Source organism: Tenrec ecaudatus, chromosome 5 (assembly GCF_050624435.1).
Source record: "Tenrec ecaudatus isolate mTenEca1 chromosome 5, mTenEca1.hap1, whole genome shotgun sequence".
Lineage (NCBI taxonomy): Eukaryota > Metazoa > Chordata > Mammalia > Afrosoricida > Tenrecidae > Tenrec > Tenrec ecaudatus.
Window position 1 is genome coordinate 146,344,424 of NC_134534.1, and position 18,527 is coordinate 146,362,950.

The window sequence follows — 18,527 nt, forward strand, 5'->3', positions numbered from 1 at the left end:
TTAACATTTTAGATTTGAACGCTTCCTTGCTTGCACCTTTGTTTTTGGCTGTACAATTAAAAAATGTGATTGGTAGATCTTTGACCACTTTCTTTCTATTTTACAATTTAAAAATTATTTTACATATTATAAGAATTGTGTATAAAGACTAAGATCTATTATTTGCTCAAATCTATTTTCTTTTCTTCATAACTAGCGCTAAAGGGCCAATTGACTGTGAAACGTTGAGAAATGATCTATCAATACAAGCTAAAAAAGCAGAAGAGAAGATAATGAACACATGGTACCCAAAGGTCATAAATCTCTTTACCAAAAAGGAGTCAGTAGAAGGCATTAAATCTGAGAAAATGGATTCTTTTTATAGCTGTGTTTCCACACTTATGTCAAATCAGGTAAACATGCATCTTATATATGTCTTAAATGTTAATATTATTAAATTTGGCTTAGTATTTAAAATAAAATTCTCTTTAGCCATATACTAAGTAATTGTTTTGAAATAAATTGAAAAAAACAGTTCATTCTATTTAAATAAATACCATAAAATACTTAGTTTCTGCAGCAATCTAACATAAGAAGTCTAGAATTATGTGTCATTATTATGCTGGCTTTATGTGTAAAGGTTGTAAGCTATTTATCACCTTGTTAAAGCATGTTAGTTAGCTAAGGCCTATCAAAGATATTTTTTTATTTATGAAATTCCAAGTGGATTGATTTTCATTGGTTCTCAGTAAGTCTGCAATTGATTCATATATTCATAATCTTGGTACAAATGTTATTGAGTACCTTTAAGTCACAAATCAAAAATGATAAATTTAATAGTGTTATATTTATGGGTTCCTTGGATTTTTCACCATTATAGAAATATAATCCTAGAAACCTAGCTCTGAACACAAACTTTCTCATTTGGTAACAAGCTCTGTGAGTTGTGGAACCCTCCTGGAAGTAGACAATCTAGCTTTTAATCCTGGTTTCTGAGAGGTAGATCCCACCTGAAGCCAGTGAGTAGGAGCTAATCAGACCAAGAGGGATCTGGGAGCCAAATGCTGGCTAAACCTTAGGGGTTGTGATGTAATTTATAATGACCACGTGGTGAGGCCAATAAAGGCCTTGGAAGATGGAGGCTCAATGGAGAGTCCTAGATGGCAAGATCAAATATTTGCTCTCAGGAAATTAAAGTATCCTCCAGAGACATGGCAGCTCTTCACCGAGACTTTCAGACTCCGCCTTTTATGATTATATTGTCATTCCTACTAGTAAAGAGAGTCCTTTCCTGGACTCTGAGTAATACTTAAGTCATCCTTAGAAAAGAGGCAGGTGTGCAGCGATCTGCAACAACCTCACTGCCTTCGAGTCACTCATGGCGAACTTATAGGACAGGGTAACATTGCCACTGTGGAATTCTGAGGCTATAACTCTTTTGGGGAGTAGCCTCGTTTTTCTCCCATGGAGTGGTGGCTAGTGGTTTTGAACTGCTGACCTTGCAATCTGCAGCCCAATGTGTAACCACTACATGAGCGGGGCTCCTAGTTATCCTGGGTAACTAGGGATAAGAGCTAGATGGAGCAGGTGAGGTCTGAACTGACCAGTGAAGGGAAGCAGAGATTTTCATTGGATGCAGTTGGCAGGTATAGTGGGATTTATTGTTCGCTGTACATTTGATGTCAGGTATTTGATCTTAATTCCCAGGATTAGTTTGACACAATTGGCACTGAAGCATGGGCTGCCAGATGGCCTAGATTAGACCAACTTGAGGTACCTGACCTACCTTGGTACACTGTAAAAGATGGTATCCAAAAGCTTAGGGAAATTGTCATGTTAGAATGGATTTTTCAGAAAAATCCCACAGACCCACAAAAGGAGTGCCCCAAGGAAATACCTTTCACCAAAATTATAAGGAACAAGTTTGTGAAGGGGGTTCCAGCATCTCTGAAGACTCCTTTGATTGATAGTGTATCTACACCAGGATTAACAGTGGGAATTGCCCTAATTGATCTATAGCATTTGCCTACAGTGGGGCTGATTGGGCCCTGTGGTGGTAGGAGGTAGGTGTCAGCACTGAATTAGCAGAGATGGGGTGGGTGTGGTTATTGTAATGGACAACAAGGTTTCCATAGTAATCAGAGCAACCTGTCTCGTGTGGACTTAGGGCATTGGCTACTTAGCGACCCTGTCCCTAGAAATGAAATACATGGGACACTTACTAAATATTTACTTGCTCTATATAAGCAGAAGAATGCTAGAACAGGTGAACAGCAGTCCAATTCCAATCACCAGGACAGAGAGTCACAACCCCTCACTCAATTTCCAGACTTGAGCTAGCTTACGGACCCACAACCCCTTGAATGATGGGAAGATCGGGTCCCTTTGAAGAAGAACCCTGATACATTGACAAAGGTTTATATTGTTAGTCTTCTAGCCTTCCTCAGAGGGATCTGCAACCTTTTACAAGTGACTGCCCATTGGGGGAAAGGAAATAATCAAACTTTGGGGGGATTATTTGATACTGGCTCTGAAATGACACTAATTCCTGGAGACCCAAAATATTTTGAAAGCCTACCAGTCAGAGTGGGGGCTTATGGAGATCAAGTTATTCATGGAGTTTTAGCTCAGGTATGTCTCACCATGGTTCCAGTGGGTCCCTGACCCATCCTGTCGCTATTTTCCCAGTTCCAGGATGCATCATTGGAATAGGCATCCTTAATAACTGGCAGAACCCCTATATCGGATCTCTGAAATGTGGAATAAGAGCTATTATGGTAGGAAAGGCCAAGTGGACACCAGGGGAATTGCTGTTGCCTAGGAAAACAGTAAACCAAAAGCAATATGCATTCCTGGAGGGATTACAGAGATTAGCCTCACCATCAAAGACTTGAAGGATGCAGGGGTGGTGATTCCTACCACATTCTCATTTAACTTCCCTGTCTGGCCTGTGCAAAAAACAGATAGATCTTAGAGAATGATGGTGGATTATCGTAAACTTAACCAGCTGGTGACTCCAGTTGCAGCTGCTGTTCCAGATATGTTTTCATTGCTTCAGCAAATGAATACTGCTTCTGCTACCATAATGTGTTAGACAGGGTATAGATTATAGAAATAAATCCAGAGACACTTATATCAAGAAGTAATTATATATCAAGCAAACAGCCCAGTCCAGATCAAGTTCATAAGTCCGATACTTCTCCTTAAGTCCGATACTGTCCATAAATCCTTCTTCAGATTGGCAGTCATATGCAGTGATGCAGTGATGCAGAATGCAGGAAGCAGGCTGGTGGGTACAAAGCCTTATGGATCCAATGGCAGTGGACAAATCTCCAAGGGTCTGACTTATCTCTGGCGTCTCAACAGGAAGATGAAGCTAGAGAGTGGGGAGAGGTTCCCAGGACCCTCCTTATGAGGAGGTCACGCCCACGAGGAGGCACCATCAGGCTGTGACCTATTGGGAGGCTAGACGCTACCCCTTCACTTTTATGTCTTCAAGTTGACATGAAATTATCTAACTCGCAGTGATGATGAAGAGATTCACTTGAGTGATCTCGATTTTAAAAGTTCCAAAGAGCCAATAAATTTTGCAATGCATCTTAAAAAGGAGAAACGTCATACATACGAATGCATTTATTATCTAGAACATATCACTATGACATAGTTGTTTTCCCATCTATGTTTACACTCATCAGAGAACCATGATTATTTGATAAGAAATAAAAAGATGAGAAATGTTTTAAAGGTCATTTGGATTTTTGTTTGCCTGCTAAGTTAAATTCCTAGTAGTAGGTTTGGTAGAGAATGCATTATTCATACTTTAGTAACTCATCATGCATATTTTAAGTTCCAGTAGGTCTACCCTCACATCACGGTGTGCTAGAATACAGCTCTGCAGAAGAAAAAGAACGAAACAAATCACAACTCAAACCCTGGTGTTTCTACCTTGGTGGGTTTCAAACTTCTAAGGATTTACCGATTGGTCGTCAAAATTCTTGAATATTTAGCAGTTAGTTCTTGTAACACTGAGACCAACCCCAATATATTACTGCCTCTCACCCTAGGTCTCAGGTGTCAAATCCGTCTCATCCCAGTCTTCACCCTGCTGTTTGGTCTTCTGAACATTGTCCGTTCCAGGGACAGTTTGGCTAAAGAATGTGTTAAACTCTGAGTTGCCATTTTAAGATTGTTGGTATCCCATTGAAAAGAAAACAATTGCACAAATTTTTCACTTTGTTTTAGGTAACACTAATTAAGAATATATGCTGAATGAGAATAATTTCAGGACTAAATTGGTTGACTGAATGATTTTATTATAGGCTATAGTTCACTAGTTTTAGTTAGAGGTAGGATTTGGGGTTTCTAAAGTAATAGGAATGTATGATATCATGCAGTTAAAAGATTTCTTAAGGAGAACTGTGGAAGGATTTGTAAAACTTTTTGACCACGAAGACCAACGAGGGTTGCCAATATTTAAGATGGAATTGACGTTTGATGATGAGAAAATGGAATTTTATCCCACCTTTCAAGATTTGGAGGACATTGTTTTGGGTTTAATAGAACGGATAGCAGAAGCCTTCCAGGTATGACGTCATCTTTACCTCTGGGCTCTTTAATGTGAGTCTTTTTCAGAATTCTAAAAGATTTGAGTGTAATTATTTTTAAGTTTACAAAGCACATTTAAGTATATACGGTATAACTCTTTGTTTTGCCTCACCCTCCCCCTCCGCCCCCAGTCTATTTTAAGTTAGAAATGCCTTCCAATCTCCTGACTGGAGACGGTATTGTCCTTAGAGGTTTCACTATAGTTAGGAATTAAGATGTTTGTGCATGTCTCATCTTCCTACTGATTGTGAGCTTCTTCAAAACCTTTTTAGAGCTTTTTAGTATAATCACTTTCACAGTATAGGTTATTATATGTTGAATGATAGTAAAATAACTCAATTATGTTTCATGTTAGGCTATAAAGTTGTTCGATTTAAAGTTATTATTTTGCATCGTTTATCTTTTCTGGAACCAATGAAACCTGAAACTAATGCTTTAATGTATAGCATCAGATTTCTATTTGGACCAGTTATATGTTTATTTTATAAATTGTCATTTTTATTTACATTAGAATGTCCAAACCATACCTTCTTGGCTGTCAGGAGCTGTAACACCTACAAATCTTGACACCGAGCTACCTGCACATGTGATCCACTGGGCTGTCGATACATTGAAGCTAGCAATACATCAGAACTTAGAAGGCCCAAGACAACAATATGAGGCATATGGTATATGTGACATGTGATTCTTTTTTTAAATATTGGAATTGTACCTTTTATTTTTTTCCTCTTATTTATTTATTAATGTTTTATTAGGGACTCATACAACTCTTATCACAATCCATACATATACATACATCAATTGTATAAAGCATATCTGTACATTCTTTGCCCTCATCATTCTCAAAGCGGTCTGCTCTCCACTTAAGCCCTTTGCATCAAGTCCTCTTTTTCCCCTCCCTCCCTGCTTCCCCACTCCCGATTCTTTTTCTTTCTTTCTTTTTCACCATAAAAGAACGGCTTTTGAAAAAATACTGGCATTTGGCTAGCTGCTCGGCTGTCTGGGGCTGCTGCAAAAAAGCAGGAGAAGAAGCAAGCACTCGCTCAGAAAGCACTCAGCACAGTGAAGTCGATGCTGACTCGTAGCGATCCTATAGTAGAGAGTAGAACTGCCTCTGTGGGCTTCCGGGACTATCCGTCTTTTTGGGGAGTGGAAAGCTTCATCTTTCTCCTGAGGAGCGACGGGCGGTTTTAAACTGCTTACCGTGGTTAGCAGCCTCACGCGCGATCCACTGTGCCACCAGGTGTCTACACGTGAGTTCAGGTGTGGCTTTTGTAGAGCTGAGGATCAAACCAACACATGTTAATGCTTTTGTCGGGGCCGAAGCCTGAAAGTAAACTGGAGCGGGGTGCTAGAGCCAGGGGTAAGGAGGGGAGCTTAGGGATAAAGAAGAAACTACATCAAGGGTAAAGCAAGGTAATTCCCGAGAAGAGCTTTGAAGGGCCTGAACCTTTATAGCCTCATCACAGGAGCCCTGGCGGTTGCGGTGGGTTAAGTGCTGAGCAGCTAGCCACAGGTCAGCAGCTCATGCTTTCAGCTAATATAGATTAGACCTTTCTCTTCTAGAATTCCATAGAAATGGAATCACAGAACAAACACTCTCATATGTCAACTTTCTTTATTATCTTAATGGTTTTTAAATTTTGTCTGTTTCTTTTTTTTAAGTAATTTTATTGGGGACTTATACAGTTCTTATAACAATCCATACATCAATTTATTGGGGGCTCTTACAACTCTTTAGAACAGTCCATACACCAGACACACTTGTACATATGTTGCTATCATCATTTTCAAAACATTTTCTTTCCGGGGAGCAAAGCAATGAAATCTCTGAGGAATCCCTAAAATAGGCTTCAAGGTCAGGGCTTGGCACCTCGTCAGACTCGATCAGAAAACATCATAAAAGTAAACAAACATACCTGGGACTATTTATAGGAGTTTTTCATTTTTCATTTTATGTCTCTCTATATATTCAGGATAAACAATCCCAAGAAGAAAATAATGGGACCAACAGTTCTGAGGAGACATGGGAGAGGGGGAAGTGGAGGAAAACAAGGGGGAGCCAACAAACCCAGGGACAAGGGAACAGCAAGTGATCTGAAATTGATGACAAGGAGGGCATAGAATACCTGGGGGGGGTTGATCACGTGCAGTGTAGCTGAGAGGAATTACTGAAAGCCGAATGAAGGTAGAGTAGATAGTGGGACAAGAGGAAAGTAAAAGGAAATAAAGGAAAGAACTAGGATGCAAAGGACGTTTATACAGATTTAAATACAGGCACATACATATGTAAATATATTTATATATAACTATAGAAACATAGATTATGTACATATATTTATACGTTAAATATTAAGGTAGCAGATGGACATTGGGCCTCTACTCAAGTACTCCCTCAATGCAAGAACACTTTGTTCTAATAATCCAGCATTCTGTGATGTTCATCTTCCCAACACGATCGCTGAAGACAAAATGCGTGCATAAGCAAATGTGGTGAAGAAAGCTGATGGTACCTGGCTATTAGAAGATATAGTATTTGTGGTCTTAAAGGCTCAATACATACAGAATCCAGGACAGATAAACACCTCAGGAACAATAATAGGAGTAGTGAAACCATGAGGGTAGGGGGAAGATTGGGGGAGAAAGTGAGAACCGACTGCAATGATTGATGTATAACCCCACCCCCAGGGTGACAAACAATAGAAACATGGGTGAAGGGAGACAGCAGAGTGTAAGATATGATAATAATTTATAATTTATCAAGGGCTCATGAGGGTGGGAAGGTAGGGGAGGGAGGGGAAAATGAGGAGCTGATACCAGGGGCTCAATTAGAAAGAAAATGTTTTGAAAAGGATGAGGGCAACATATGTACAAATATGCTCAACACAATGGATGTATGGATTGTTATAAAAGCTGTAAGAGCCCCAAATAAAATGATTTAAAAACAAAACCAAACCATTTTATTTCTTCTTGAGCTCTTGGTATCAGCTCCTTTTTTCCCCTCCCTCCCCCACCCTCCTACTTGGGTCTATGTTTGTTTGTGGATTTTTTTGCATCTGTGTTTAATGCATTAATGGAGCAATGATTAAAATACTCAAAGGCTAAGCAAAAAAGTTCTTGGTTCAACCCCCACCCCCAGCTAGCTGCTCTGTAGGAGAGAGATGTAGCAGTCTGCTTCTGTAAAGATTTATAGCCTTGGAAACTCCATGAGTCAGTTAGACCCTGTCCTATAAAGTTGCTTTTGAACAACTAGTACCTTTGAATCACAACCTGTGGTTAGCAGCTAAAGCCTAGTGTGCTGAAAGTTTTGAGCCCAGCGCCCCTAGAAAACATAAGTTAACCTGAGCTCTAAGCTGCTCCAAGGGGAAAAGATGAGGCCGTCCACTCTCATAAAGACCTACAATCTCTGAAATCCTGAGGAGCAATTTCACTCTGCTTTGTTGTGTAGTCTTGAGTCAGCATTAACTCATGGCATTGGATTTGTTTTTGGGTTTTGGAGAGTCTCTTCTTGGTGCGTGTCAGAACCAGGTGGATTGTTATTTGACATGCTGTTAACCAGGGCCTTCTCCTATTGCTGTCCTATCTGTCCCTCTAAGATAATTCTGACTTTAACTTGTCTCCTACCTTTAGTTTAAAAAATCTGTTTAATTTGATTTGCTTGTTTATTCTATTCTTTGAAATGCAGTGATCTGTGTGTTACTGCTCTATTAATCGTGACACTAGTGTGGGTTGCCTGATTGCACGGCTACATAAAAATAGGTACTTTACCTTTTAAAAAAAGATATTGAGAGATCTTATATTATTAATTTTTAGTTGAAAAATATAATTGGCTTCTTGATGGAACTGCTGATGAAATGATAAGCGTTTTTCAGAATGAAGATCATACTTTTGATGAATACACAGAGGTAAGAATGATTCTGGTGTTTTAATTATTTAGAGCAATTTTTATTTTCTCTCTTCCTTTACAATTTTCATGTACAATTACATTTTTCTAATATTTGATGATGAAAGTTTATACATACAGAGAAATTAAATGAGCTTTACAAAAACACTAGGTTCAACATTTTATTGAATTTTCTAAATCTTTCCATTTATCTTTCTTTTCACCCATTAATTCATTTTAATTTTTAATTCATGTCAAGAATAATAAACTTTAAAATAACTTTACTAAGGCTAGGTTTCTATACAATAAGATTGACACATTTAATTGTACAATTAGATGAGTTTTGACATATTTATGTACTTGTGTAACCATCACTGTGGTCAAGATGGAGAGCCATTTTGTTTTCTCTGAATGTTTCCTCTTGCCTTATTCCTGCCAGTTTTCCCTAACCCCAGCGCTAGGTGGCGACTGGCATGCTTTCAGTTAATATAGATTAGATCTTTTTTTTTCTAAAATATCATAGAAATAGAATCACACAGGCAATACTTATGTCTATTTTATTATCCTAATGTTTAAACATTTTATCTATATTTCATCCTTCGATGGAGCAGTGATTAAAATACTAAAAAACTAAACAGAAAAGTTGGAGGTTCAAACCCACCAGCTGCTCTGTGGGAGAAAGATATGGCAGTCTGATTCTGATTCTGCAAAGATTCACAGCTCTGGAAACTCCGAGTCAGTTCAACCTTGTCCTGTAAGGTTGCTGTTTTGAACATGTGACTGATGCCTTTGAACCACCAACTTATGGTTAGTAATCCAAACCCAGTGTGCTGAAAAGTTTGAGCACAATCCATCTAGAAAACACTGAGTAGTCTTGAGTTCTTCAAGAAAATGAAAGGAAAGGGACATTTCAGTGGAGGGTGAACCTAGGGCCAGGAGGAAGGTAGAGAGAGGCCACATTAAAGGTGCATTGTGGAAGTAACCCAGCGTTGTCTGAAGTAGGTGGACACATCTTCACTTTCACAAAATGCAGTGCATTTTGGTCACTTTTCTCCTCAAACTAATATACGGAAGTGATTATTTAAGGAGGTGATATAAATCGTAACATCTCGAGTTTTTGTTAATGGAAGAATACATTGTTTCTCGACTTCAGGATAACTTTGACCAAACCAGAAAGTTTCCTTGTGGATCTTTTCCTGAAGAGGAGAGTCCTTTTTGAGACCACAATAAGGACATGGCAAGTCTCTGACAGCAGTCCAGAGTGCCACACGATATATATTTCTTCTTAACCTGGGAGACATTAGCTGACTGGGATGTTTTTTCTTTTTTAACTCTTGGGGGTAATTTCACTCCCTCAATATCCACCATTTGATACTGGAGCAGTACCCCGAACAGTACTATATAAGAGATTTTAGTGAAAAGATAAGGTAGGGGGGAAATGTGAAAGAGAAAAGTTTAAAAAAGAAAGAAAGGAAAAAGTTTTCGTCCCTTAAGAAAAGGAAACTCGAGAGTGATGATGGCAACAAAGGGACAAAAATGTATTTGACTCAATGGATGGATGCATGGATGGATGGTGATAAAGAGTTGTGTGAGCCCCCAATAAAATGATTTAAACAAAAAAAGAAAAAAGTTTTATTTTATTTAGTGTTTTAATCATTTTATTGGGGGCTCATACAACTCTTTTCACCATCCATCCATGCATCCTTTGTGTTGAGCACATTTGTGCATTTGTTACCATCATCATTTTGAAAACATTTTCTTTGTACTTGAGCCCTTGGTATCAGCTCCTCATTCCCCTCCACACTCACCTCTACCCTCCTTCGCTCATTAATCCTTGATAATTTATAAATTATTATGTTTTTTTCATGTCTCACACTGACCGATGATATCTCCCTTTGCCCACTTTTCTGTTGTCCATTCCCCTGGGAGGGGATTATAGGTAGATCATTGTGATCAGTTCCTCCTATCTCCCCCATCTTCCCCTTACTCTCTTGGTATGGCTGCTCTCAATATTGGTCCTGAGGGGTTTCTCCATCCTGGATTCCCTGTGAAGAAAAAAATTTTTTCAAATGTATTATGTGATTAAGAATTTCACCACAGTAAAGTACCATGACTTCTCTGATGAATTATAAAATTCTAAGTGTATCTTAAATTTTCAAACCTTTTTTTAAAGTTCATAGGGAAATTTTTAAATCTGGCTTCGGAAATTGTGCTGTTGCCACAGTGGGCTCATTTCCCTATGGTGCGGCTGGACTGCGATGATGTAAAGACAGGCTTGGTGAGGAAAGCAAAAGCCTTTGCGAGCATCTTGCTAAGTGACATAGCTTCAAAGCACAGAAAAGAAAATGAATCGTAAGTAGAATTAGGTGCTAAATTTAGGGGTGCAAGGACAAATAAATATTTTGCTCCTAATAACTCTTGCTTCAGAAGATCAGATTAAAACACAGATACTTTACAAAAACATTGGCTCCATACCTGCTTCCTAAGATCGCTGCTTTGTAGTTCCTTTGGGATGCTGTTTTTGTTTTGTTGCTATTTCAGACTAATTTTAAGGAAAACCAAGACTTAAAAAGCAATAACTGGAAGTAAGCCTGGGTTTAGAGACAGGTTACATGGTAGTAGAAAGACCATACACTGTCTGTGATGATGGGAGGGCCTGGAGTTATTCTTGCTGTGGTGTGACCTATTTGTTTGGATTGGCTGTAAGACGGAGACAGGGATCATGCGTTGTAGGACACCTGTGAGGAGCCCTAGTGGTGTCGTGGTTACATGCTCTGTTGCGACTGCGTGGCTGGCAGCAGCTCTGCAGGAGAAAGCTAGGCTTTCGACTCGAGTTACAGTCTCAGTAAGTCACAAGGGGTCACTCTGAGTCAGCATGGACTCGATGGCAGGGAGCCTAGAAATTTGAGTCGATAAACTAGTGGCAGCCATTTGAATGCGTTATACCAAATTGTTTGCTTTTTCCACATCGTGTTTTGTTTTGGTTAGACAATTTGAACTTGCTATCAAAATAGAGAGCTTCACACGCACACACATACACACACACACACACACACACAGACCTAGAATTTTTAATTTCCTAGAAAGAAAATTCGATGACTATGTCACTATCTACTCCATGGAGAAAGATGTGACAATTAGTTTCTATAAAGGTTTCTCGTCTTGGAAACCCTGTGGGGACAATCCTACTCGGTTCTTAGGGTCACTGTGAGTCAGAATCAACTAGACAGCTGCGAGTTGGGTTGGGTTTGGGATCCCAAGTATGCTCTGCATCCCACTGCATATCGGCTGTCTAAGAGAACTGAAGGGTTCATCAAAAATCACATTCTAAGTATGCCACGATTTCACAATAAAATATTGCATTAATTTTATTGATATGAGGTATTTTCTGAGTTACAGCAAATAAGTTAAACTTAACTTTTCATAGATGAACCAATTATTTTGAGGACATCACAATTTCTATTTTATAATAATAAAGTAAATTTCTCTAGTATAATATAGATTTACTTACCATGGCTACAGTAAAGCAATATATTATTTCAGTATTTGCAGTGAATTTGAAACAATTAAAGAATATGCATTAAAAGTTCCTGATACAACAGAAGAGATGATGGAACTGATAGCTTTTGTAGAGAAAGCTCGAACTTATGGAATTCAAGAGTTGATTTTAAGGATCGAGGTAAGCCTATTCATGTATGTATATATCTATATGCATAGATATATTTAAATATATATCTTTTTCATTGTGAAAGTTGATACATATATTGAAAATGTGTAAGATCTACAGTTAAAAAGTTATAAAGATCAAACTAGGGTATCCCCAGTACCCCCAAAGTCCTTTGCATGCACCTTTCTGATTACAACTCCTTTGCTCCCTCCTGAAAGCTTCCACCTGATTTTATAGTATTTGTTTCTCCTTAGTTTCACCTACTATATGTACATCACTAATCATTATAGTTAAACAAATTTACATTTCTACATTTAATGGTATGCTTATGCCTTTCCCAACACAAGATTGTACATAATGGGGCATCAAAAAGTTGATAAGGAAAGATTCCCTATCTTCTAATTCCATTTTCCATGAACCTTTTGAAGCCAGCTTACATATGATCACACATATTTTACTCTAATTTCTTTTTTTACAAGCCCTTAAAATTGTAAGCTCCATACTCACTGATGCATAGCTAGCTTATAGGATAGAGTAAAACTGCCCTTCTGAGTTTCTGAGTATGTAACTGTTTATGTGAGCAGAAAGCCCTCTGTGCTGGGCTGGGTTGACTAGAGAAACAAACAGGTACACTCATATATGTATAAGAAAAAGCTATATATCAAAGAGTAATTGTATATTAAGGAAACATCCTAGCACAGTCCAGATCAAATCCATAAGTTTGATATTAGCCCATAAGTCCAATACTAGCCCATAAAATTCTCTTTGGACTCACCTAGCACATGCAATGATGCTGAATGCAGGAAGACCACAGGCCGGTGGGTGAAAAGTCTTGTGGATTCGATGACGGTGGAAGCATCTCGGCGCTGGCACGGGTCTCCCATGTGGCTCCTCCAGCTCTCTGAGTATGACTCTTCAACAGGAAAGGGGCTCTTGAAGGTCTCAGCAAGTCTCCGTGTGGCTTGTCAACAGGAAGACCAAGGCAGAGAGAGAAAGTTCCCAAAATCCTCATGTGAAGGCCGTGCCCACAAGGAGGAATCATCAGGCTGTGACCTAGTTGACAGGACAGACTCCATCCTTACACTTATTTATCAAGTTGACATGAAATGATGTAACTACCGCACCCTCATACTGAAAAATTGCATAAAGCATAATTGTACAGTTTAAAGTGCTGCTAAAGGAACTCTTATCCAGTAATCCCACCTTGGACAGGAAAAGCGCCTTGTCAACGTACTAGAAATCCATCATAATGCCCTACTGCTTCCCCAGTATGAGCATTATGCGATCAGAATAATAACTCCCTTGTTCTTCTGTGTAATTGTGATCAGTATTGTTTATTTTTGTCTGATTTTGATTTCCACACAGGGGCCATACTGTTTATGTTCTTCTGGGTCTTGTCAGCATTGTTGGTAACATTCCATAGCAGTAACTTGTTGTGGTAGTTACATAATTGTCAATTTGAGAGGATTATGAGTGAAGGGGTGGAGTCTAGTCTGTCAGTCGGATCATAGCCAAAGAGCCCTCTGTGTGGGCATGGCCTTCTGAGCATTTTGGGAAATCCGGTACTTCTTCGTTGGAGGTGGAAAACTCTCAGCTCACACCCCAGGAGACATAGCAGCTTGCAAGACACATGGGCCCACCCTGATGCAGAGACCCCTGCCAGCGCTGAGATGTTTCCAATGCCACTGGATCCAAAGACTTTCTACCCACTGGCATATGATCTTCTACATTCAGCGTCACTGCATGTCTTTCGTGAGTCTGAAGAGGACTTTATAGATTGATATCGGACACATGGGCTAATATTGCACTTATAGACCTGATCTGGACTGGGATGTTTTCTCAGTGTTCAATTGCTCTTGTATATAAATCTCTTTCTTATACACATATGTGTGTCCATGGATTTGTTTCCCTAGTCTACCCGGACTAACACACGTGTTTATTTTCATTGTTGTCTAATAGTCCATGGTATAGCTATATAACAATGTTTTTACTTTACAATTGATGGCTATTTGCATAATATTCATTGTGAGGTTCCTTTTACTTTTGCATTTACAGCAATGCTGCTGGGGATACATCCTTGTGCATGTATTCATGCACTTCTCTGACTGTCCTTTTACTCGGTTCTTCACCAAGCTGTCTGCTTAGTCTTGACCTTTAGAATGCTCCTATGCATTTTAGAATCAACTTATCACATTGCATAAAGCATGTGTTAAGATTTTGAGTAAAATGTCATTGAGTTGATAATAAATTTACAGAATATTAGCTATTATAATGTTAATTTCAGAATCAGTTTTATACATTTCATGAGTGGAAAAGTGACACATTCACATTATGAAGTCTTACAGTTTGTGATGTATCTCTAGGAATCTCTTTAACATCAATGGTTTATCATTTTCTTGTTAGAGCGTATACCCATCTTTTGTTAGATAGATTTTTTTAGGTGCTTAATAATTTCTGGTGCTAAATTATATAGTATCTTTAAGATGTTTCATCTTCTGTTTGCTCCTTGATACAAACATACAGTTAATTGAAAAATAATAGCCTTTATTTTTAGATCAGTTTTAGATTTAAAGAAATATTTAGCTGAGAGTCCATACAGAGAGCTTCTACATACTGCCCTGCACAGCATGGTACGTTTATCACAACTCATAGGACTGTGCAGTGTTTCATTCTGTTTTGCGTGGGGTCACTATGTGTTGGAGCCAATTTGATGGCACCTAATCACAACAACAATAAACCATATCAACTCATCGTTATTCATTAACATGCATAACTTACTAGATTTCCTTAATATTTGCACAATGTCCCTTCTCTGCTCCCAGATCCCGAGGAAGAAGTCACATTATGATTAGTTGTCATGTCTGTAAGCGTTTAGCTCTAACCATTTCTCAGATTTGTGCTGTTTCATTGGCCTTGGCGGTTTTAAGATGCACTGGTCGGACAAAGCTCTAATCTACTGACATCTGTCTGATGTCTATTCCATGCCTGGGGAAGGAGAGCCAGAGAAGTGAAGGGCCTTTGCGTCGCGTGTGTCAAGGGTCCAGCTTGGCTTCCTGATCTTGACGGTTCAGTGTCGGGCCTCTCTACTGTGAGTCACCCTGCACAGGCTGGACCCCTCGCGGAGCTTACGAACGCAGCCCACAGTGAGGGCGTGGGTAGTTGTGGTCCTTCTCCATAACTGCAGGGGATCTATCGACACAATTCATCTGGAATTCTTTTGCATGAAAGATTTGTCTCTCCCCCTCACTCTCCTTACAAACTTATTCAATTCTTCATCAGCCTAGACTCATGGATATATTTATAATATACAATTTAGGCTTACACACCAAGTTAATCTATAACACCCTTTCTAAATTTTCTTAATTAAACTTTTTATGTTTACATATTAACTTAAATTTATTTTTATCTGGTTAATTTGAATAGTTTTGTGAAATGCCTACATATGCCATCATATAACTTGCAAATAAAGGCAGTTTTGCTTCTATCCTAATCATCCTTACATATTTCCAAACCTTGGTTTCCTTGTCACAGTATTCTCAGTTGGTCCTTAGTGCAATATGGGGTATCCGTGCGTGGTAGCAGTCATTCTCAACTCAATCCTAAGCCAGAGACAGGGCCTAGAAGTTATATCGACACATATATTATGTGTAATGGAAGTAAGCCAGCCAACCAAAAATCTTAGCCTTTGAATTTGTATTTCGAGTCTTAAGAATACCGTTTGGTCAGTGGAAGTCATAGTCCACTCACTGTCGTCAAATTGATTCCGACTCATAGCAACCCTACAGTCCATCGGAGAACTGTCCCCATGAGGTCTGAAAGACTGCGTCTGTCCAGGAGCAGACTGCCACCTCTCTCCTGCAGAACAGCTGGTGCATTTGGGCCAGTGACCTCTCGGCTGGCAGCGGAGTGCTTCCACCAGGGTGCCCTTAGGGCTCCTATGGAAAGCTAGCAGGGGGAACAGTACTTACTTCTTTTCCAGGTGCATCTCTTGATTTTGAAGGGTTTTTCCCTGTGTTGCCATTCACTCTCAAAAATTAGTTTTCTGATCTGTATCCTGACTATTTACTAAGTAAAAGGTGATAATGTTACTGAAGACACATAACAAAACAAGACATTTAAAATCTTTGTTGTTACCAAGGGCTCAATTAGAAAGAAAATGTTTTGAAAATGATGATGGCAACAAATGTACAAATGTGCTTGACACAATGGTTGTGTATATGGAAAGTGATAACAGTTGTACGAGCCCCCAATAAAATGATTTTAAGGGAAAAAATTTAAACAAGCAAACAAATAGGTAGAAATAGAAATAGAAAGCATAAAGGGCTGCAGAACAAAAGGTACACATTTGATCACCTTTCTCAGTTCACATACCAGGCCCAAGAATACCTTTATGGTAAGTCTACTGCAAGTGCAAACTAGAATACAAAAACAAAAGCAAAACTCACTTCCCACTTAGAAATAAGCAGTTTGTATGGGACAAAGCTAAGTGTATGATACAGTTATTAAAATACTCGTGATTTTTGCTGGTATACAATATCACTTAATAATCTGAGTCAAATTGAAAACGTGAAGAAGGAGAAATGTTGGGTTCTTTTCTTCACACCGTTGACGTCCTATATAGTGTACTGCCCCTGTGATTTCTTTTCTAGGAATCCAGACGCCGAATGAATTACTTTTTAGATGTTTTCTTATTTCCTCCAGAAGACTTAGCTTTAAATGCAACTGTCCTACTGTGGCCTGGGAAAATTAATCCTATCTTTGATGAAAATGATGAGGTAAGTTGTGCTTTGGGTATGTCCTCTTATATTCTGACAGTTTTGAGAACAGTGTTCATATTTATGTTTTATACATATTTGCCTTTTAAAAAGTACCTTTTAGAAATAACATGCTGTGTCAAGCTGAGGTTCAGGCTAAAGACAGATAGTTGAGTCTTAACTCACGGTGCCTGATGGGTCATCAGTGAGCACTGTGCTAGGTGCTTTCCAGTTAATAAGTCACGTATACCACAACCGCCCGTAGAGGCTCCTGTTGTCCCGACTCCATAGATGAGGGAAATGAGGCTCAGAGAGGGTAAATAACTTGCTCAATCTCACTGAGATAAAAGAAGCAGCAGGTTCACGATTTCACCTCAGACTGCACGGAGTTCAGATTCTGAGAAAGTCCTCACGGAGCCCAGTTAGCCTGATTGAGAGGGCATGTGTAAGTGGTAATCCGTCAGAGACACCTGGGCTCTAAGGCAGATTTCAACTTTTATTATTTTGTGCTTTCAGACTTGCTTCTCAGACTCTATAAACTTCAATTTCTTCATCTCTAAAAGAATCATAATACCTGTGATAATGAGGTTAGGTATTAGCTATGTGATCAGGAATCGGCAGCTTTTATTATTATCCCAGGGGTCTGCTAGATAATTTAAATGCCTAATTAATAAATAAGAGTTGTCAGAGTCACTTTGGGGATCTAGGGATTATTTCCTGAGTGGCTTATTACTCTTTGCATTTTTATCTCAGTCATTGTCTACAATCTTTTATTTTGTATTCATTTTTACTTTGCCTTTGAAAAAGCTCATTGAGAATGCTAAACAAAAAAAAGAGAGTGAACTAATAGCCAGGAGAGAGAAACTTATTTTGGAAGTAGAAAAGGAATCGAGACGCATGGAAGAATTTACAGAATTTGCCGAGCTGGAACGCATGCACCAGGTCAGTTAAACATGCCAGGGAGGAGCTCTGGCAGGCCCATGGATTTAAATAGGGCATATTTGCATAGTCAGACATTGATGGGGTAGCATTTCTTATTGTGGCAAACAAGAGCCTGACTCTTGGGCCTGCTGTGACCTTCTGCCCAGATTATCTTTTGTTTGTGACATAGCTTTCTATTTGTAAGATCTGTCTAACTAAATCTCTTGCAATAATGGTGTGAAGTTACTATTTAAAATCGCTATATAAATTTAAGGACCTACCTTATGCAGTATCTTATAATCTTATTGTTATAACATTACTTGAATGCTTCTTGAGATAAAAACAAAACAAAACAAAACCAAAAACAACTTGCTTTCAGTATGTGGCAGATGTCAGACAACTGCAGAAACGTATTCAGGAGTCCGAGGAAGCAGTTCAGTTCATCAATAAAGAAGAGGAGCTTTTCAAGTGGGAGCTGACAAAATACCCTGAACTGGATAAGCTGAAAGTGAACATCGAGCCCTACCACAAGTTTTTTACTCTCATTTTGAAGTGGCAGCGAACAGAAAAACGGTAATTTATTTTTCTGTCAATGTAATAAAAATGAAGTAAATGGCAGAAAGGGATTATCAATTGATTGCATTTTCTTGGGTATTTAAAACAGAGCTTAATCTACTCACTTTAAGGTGAACCAAGAATGGGAGAAGTATTAATGTTG

The 18,527-nt window shown here is 38.9% G+C and overlaps 1 protein-coding gene across 1 annotated transcript in view; it reads left to right on the forward strand.

Moving 5' to 3' along the window:
• DNAH12 (dynein axonemal heavy chain 12) overlaps window positions 1-18,527 on the forward strand; it is a 185,315-nt gene that overhangs the window by 21,404 nt on the left and 145,384 nt on the right. Inside the window, exons 7-15 of the mRNA XM_075550753.1 lie at window positions 197-392; window positions 4,374-4,562; window positions 5,096-5,252; window positions 8,398-8,489; window positions 10,641-10,819; window positions 12,011-12,146; window positions 16,784-16,909; window positions 17,696-17,830; window positions 18,189-18,382. Of these exons, the coding sequence (XP_075406868.1) occupies window positions 197-392; window positions 4,374-4,562; window positions 5,096-5,252; window positions 8,398-8,489; window positions 10,641-10,819; window positions 12,011-12,146; window positions 16,784-16,909; window positions 17,696-17,830; window positions 18,189-18,382 (1,404 nt within the window). The remainder of the gene's footprint in view (window positions 1-196; window positions 393-4,373; window positions 4,563-5,095; window positions 5,253-8,397; window positions 8,490-10,640; window positions 10,820-12,010; window positions 12,147-16,783; window positions 16,910-17,695; window positions 17,831-18,188; window positions 18,383-18,527) is intronic.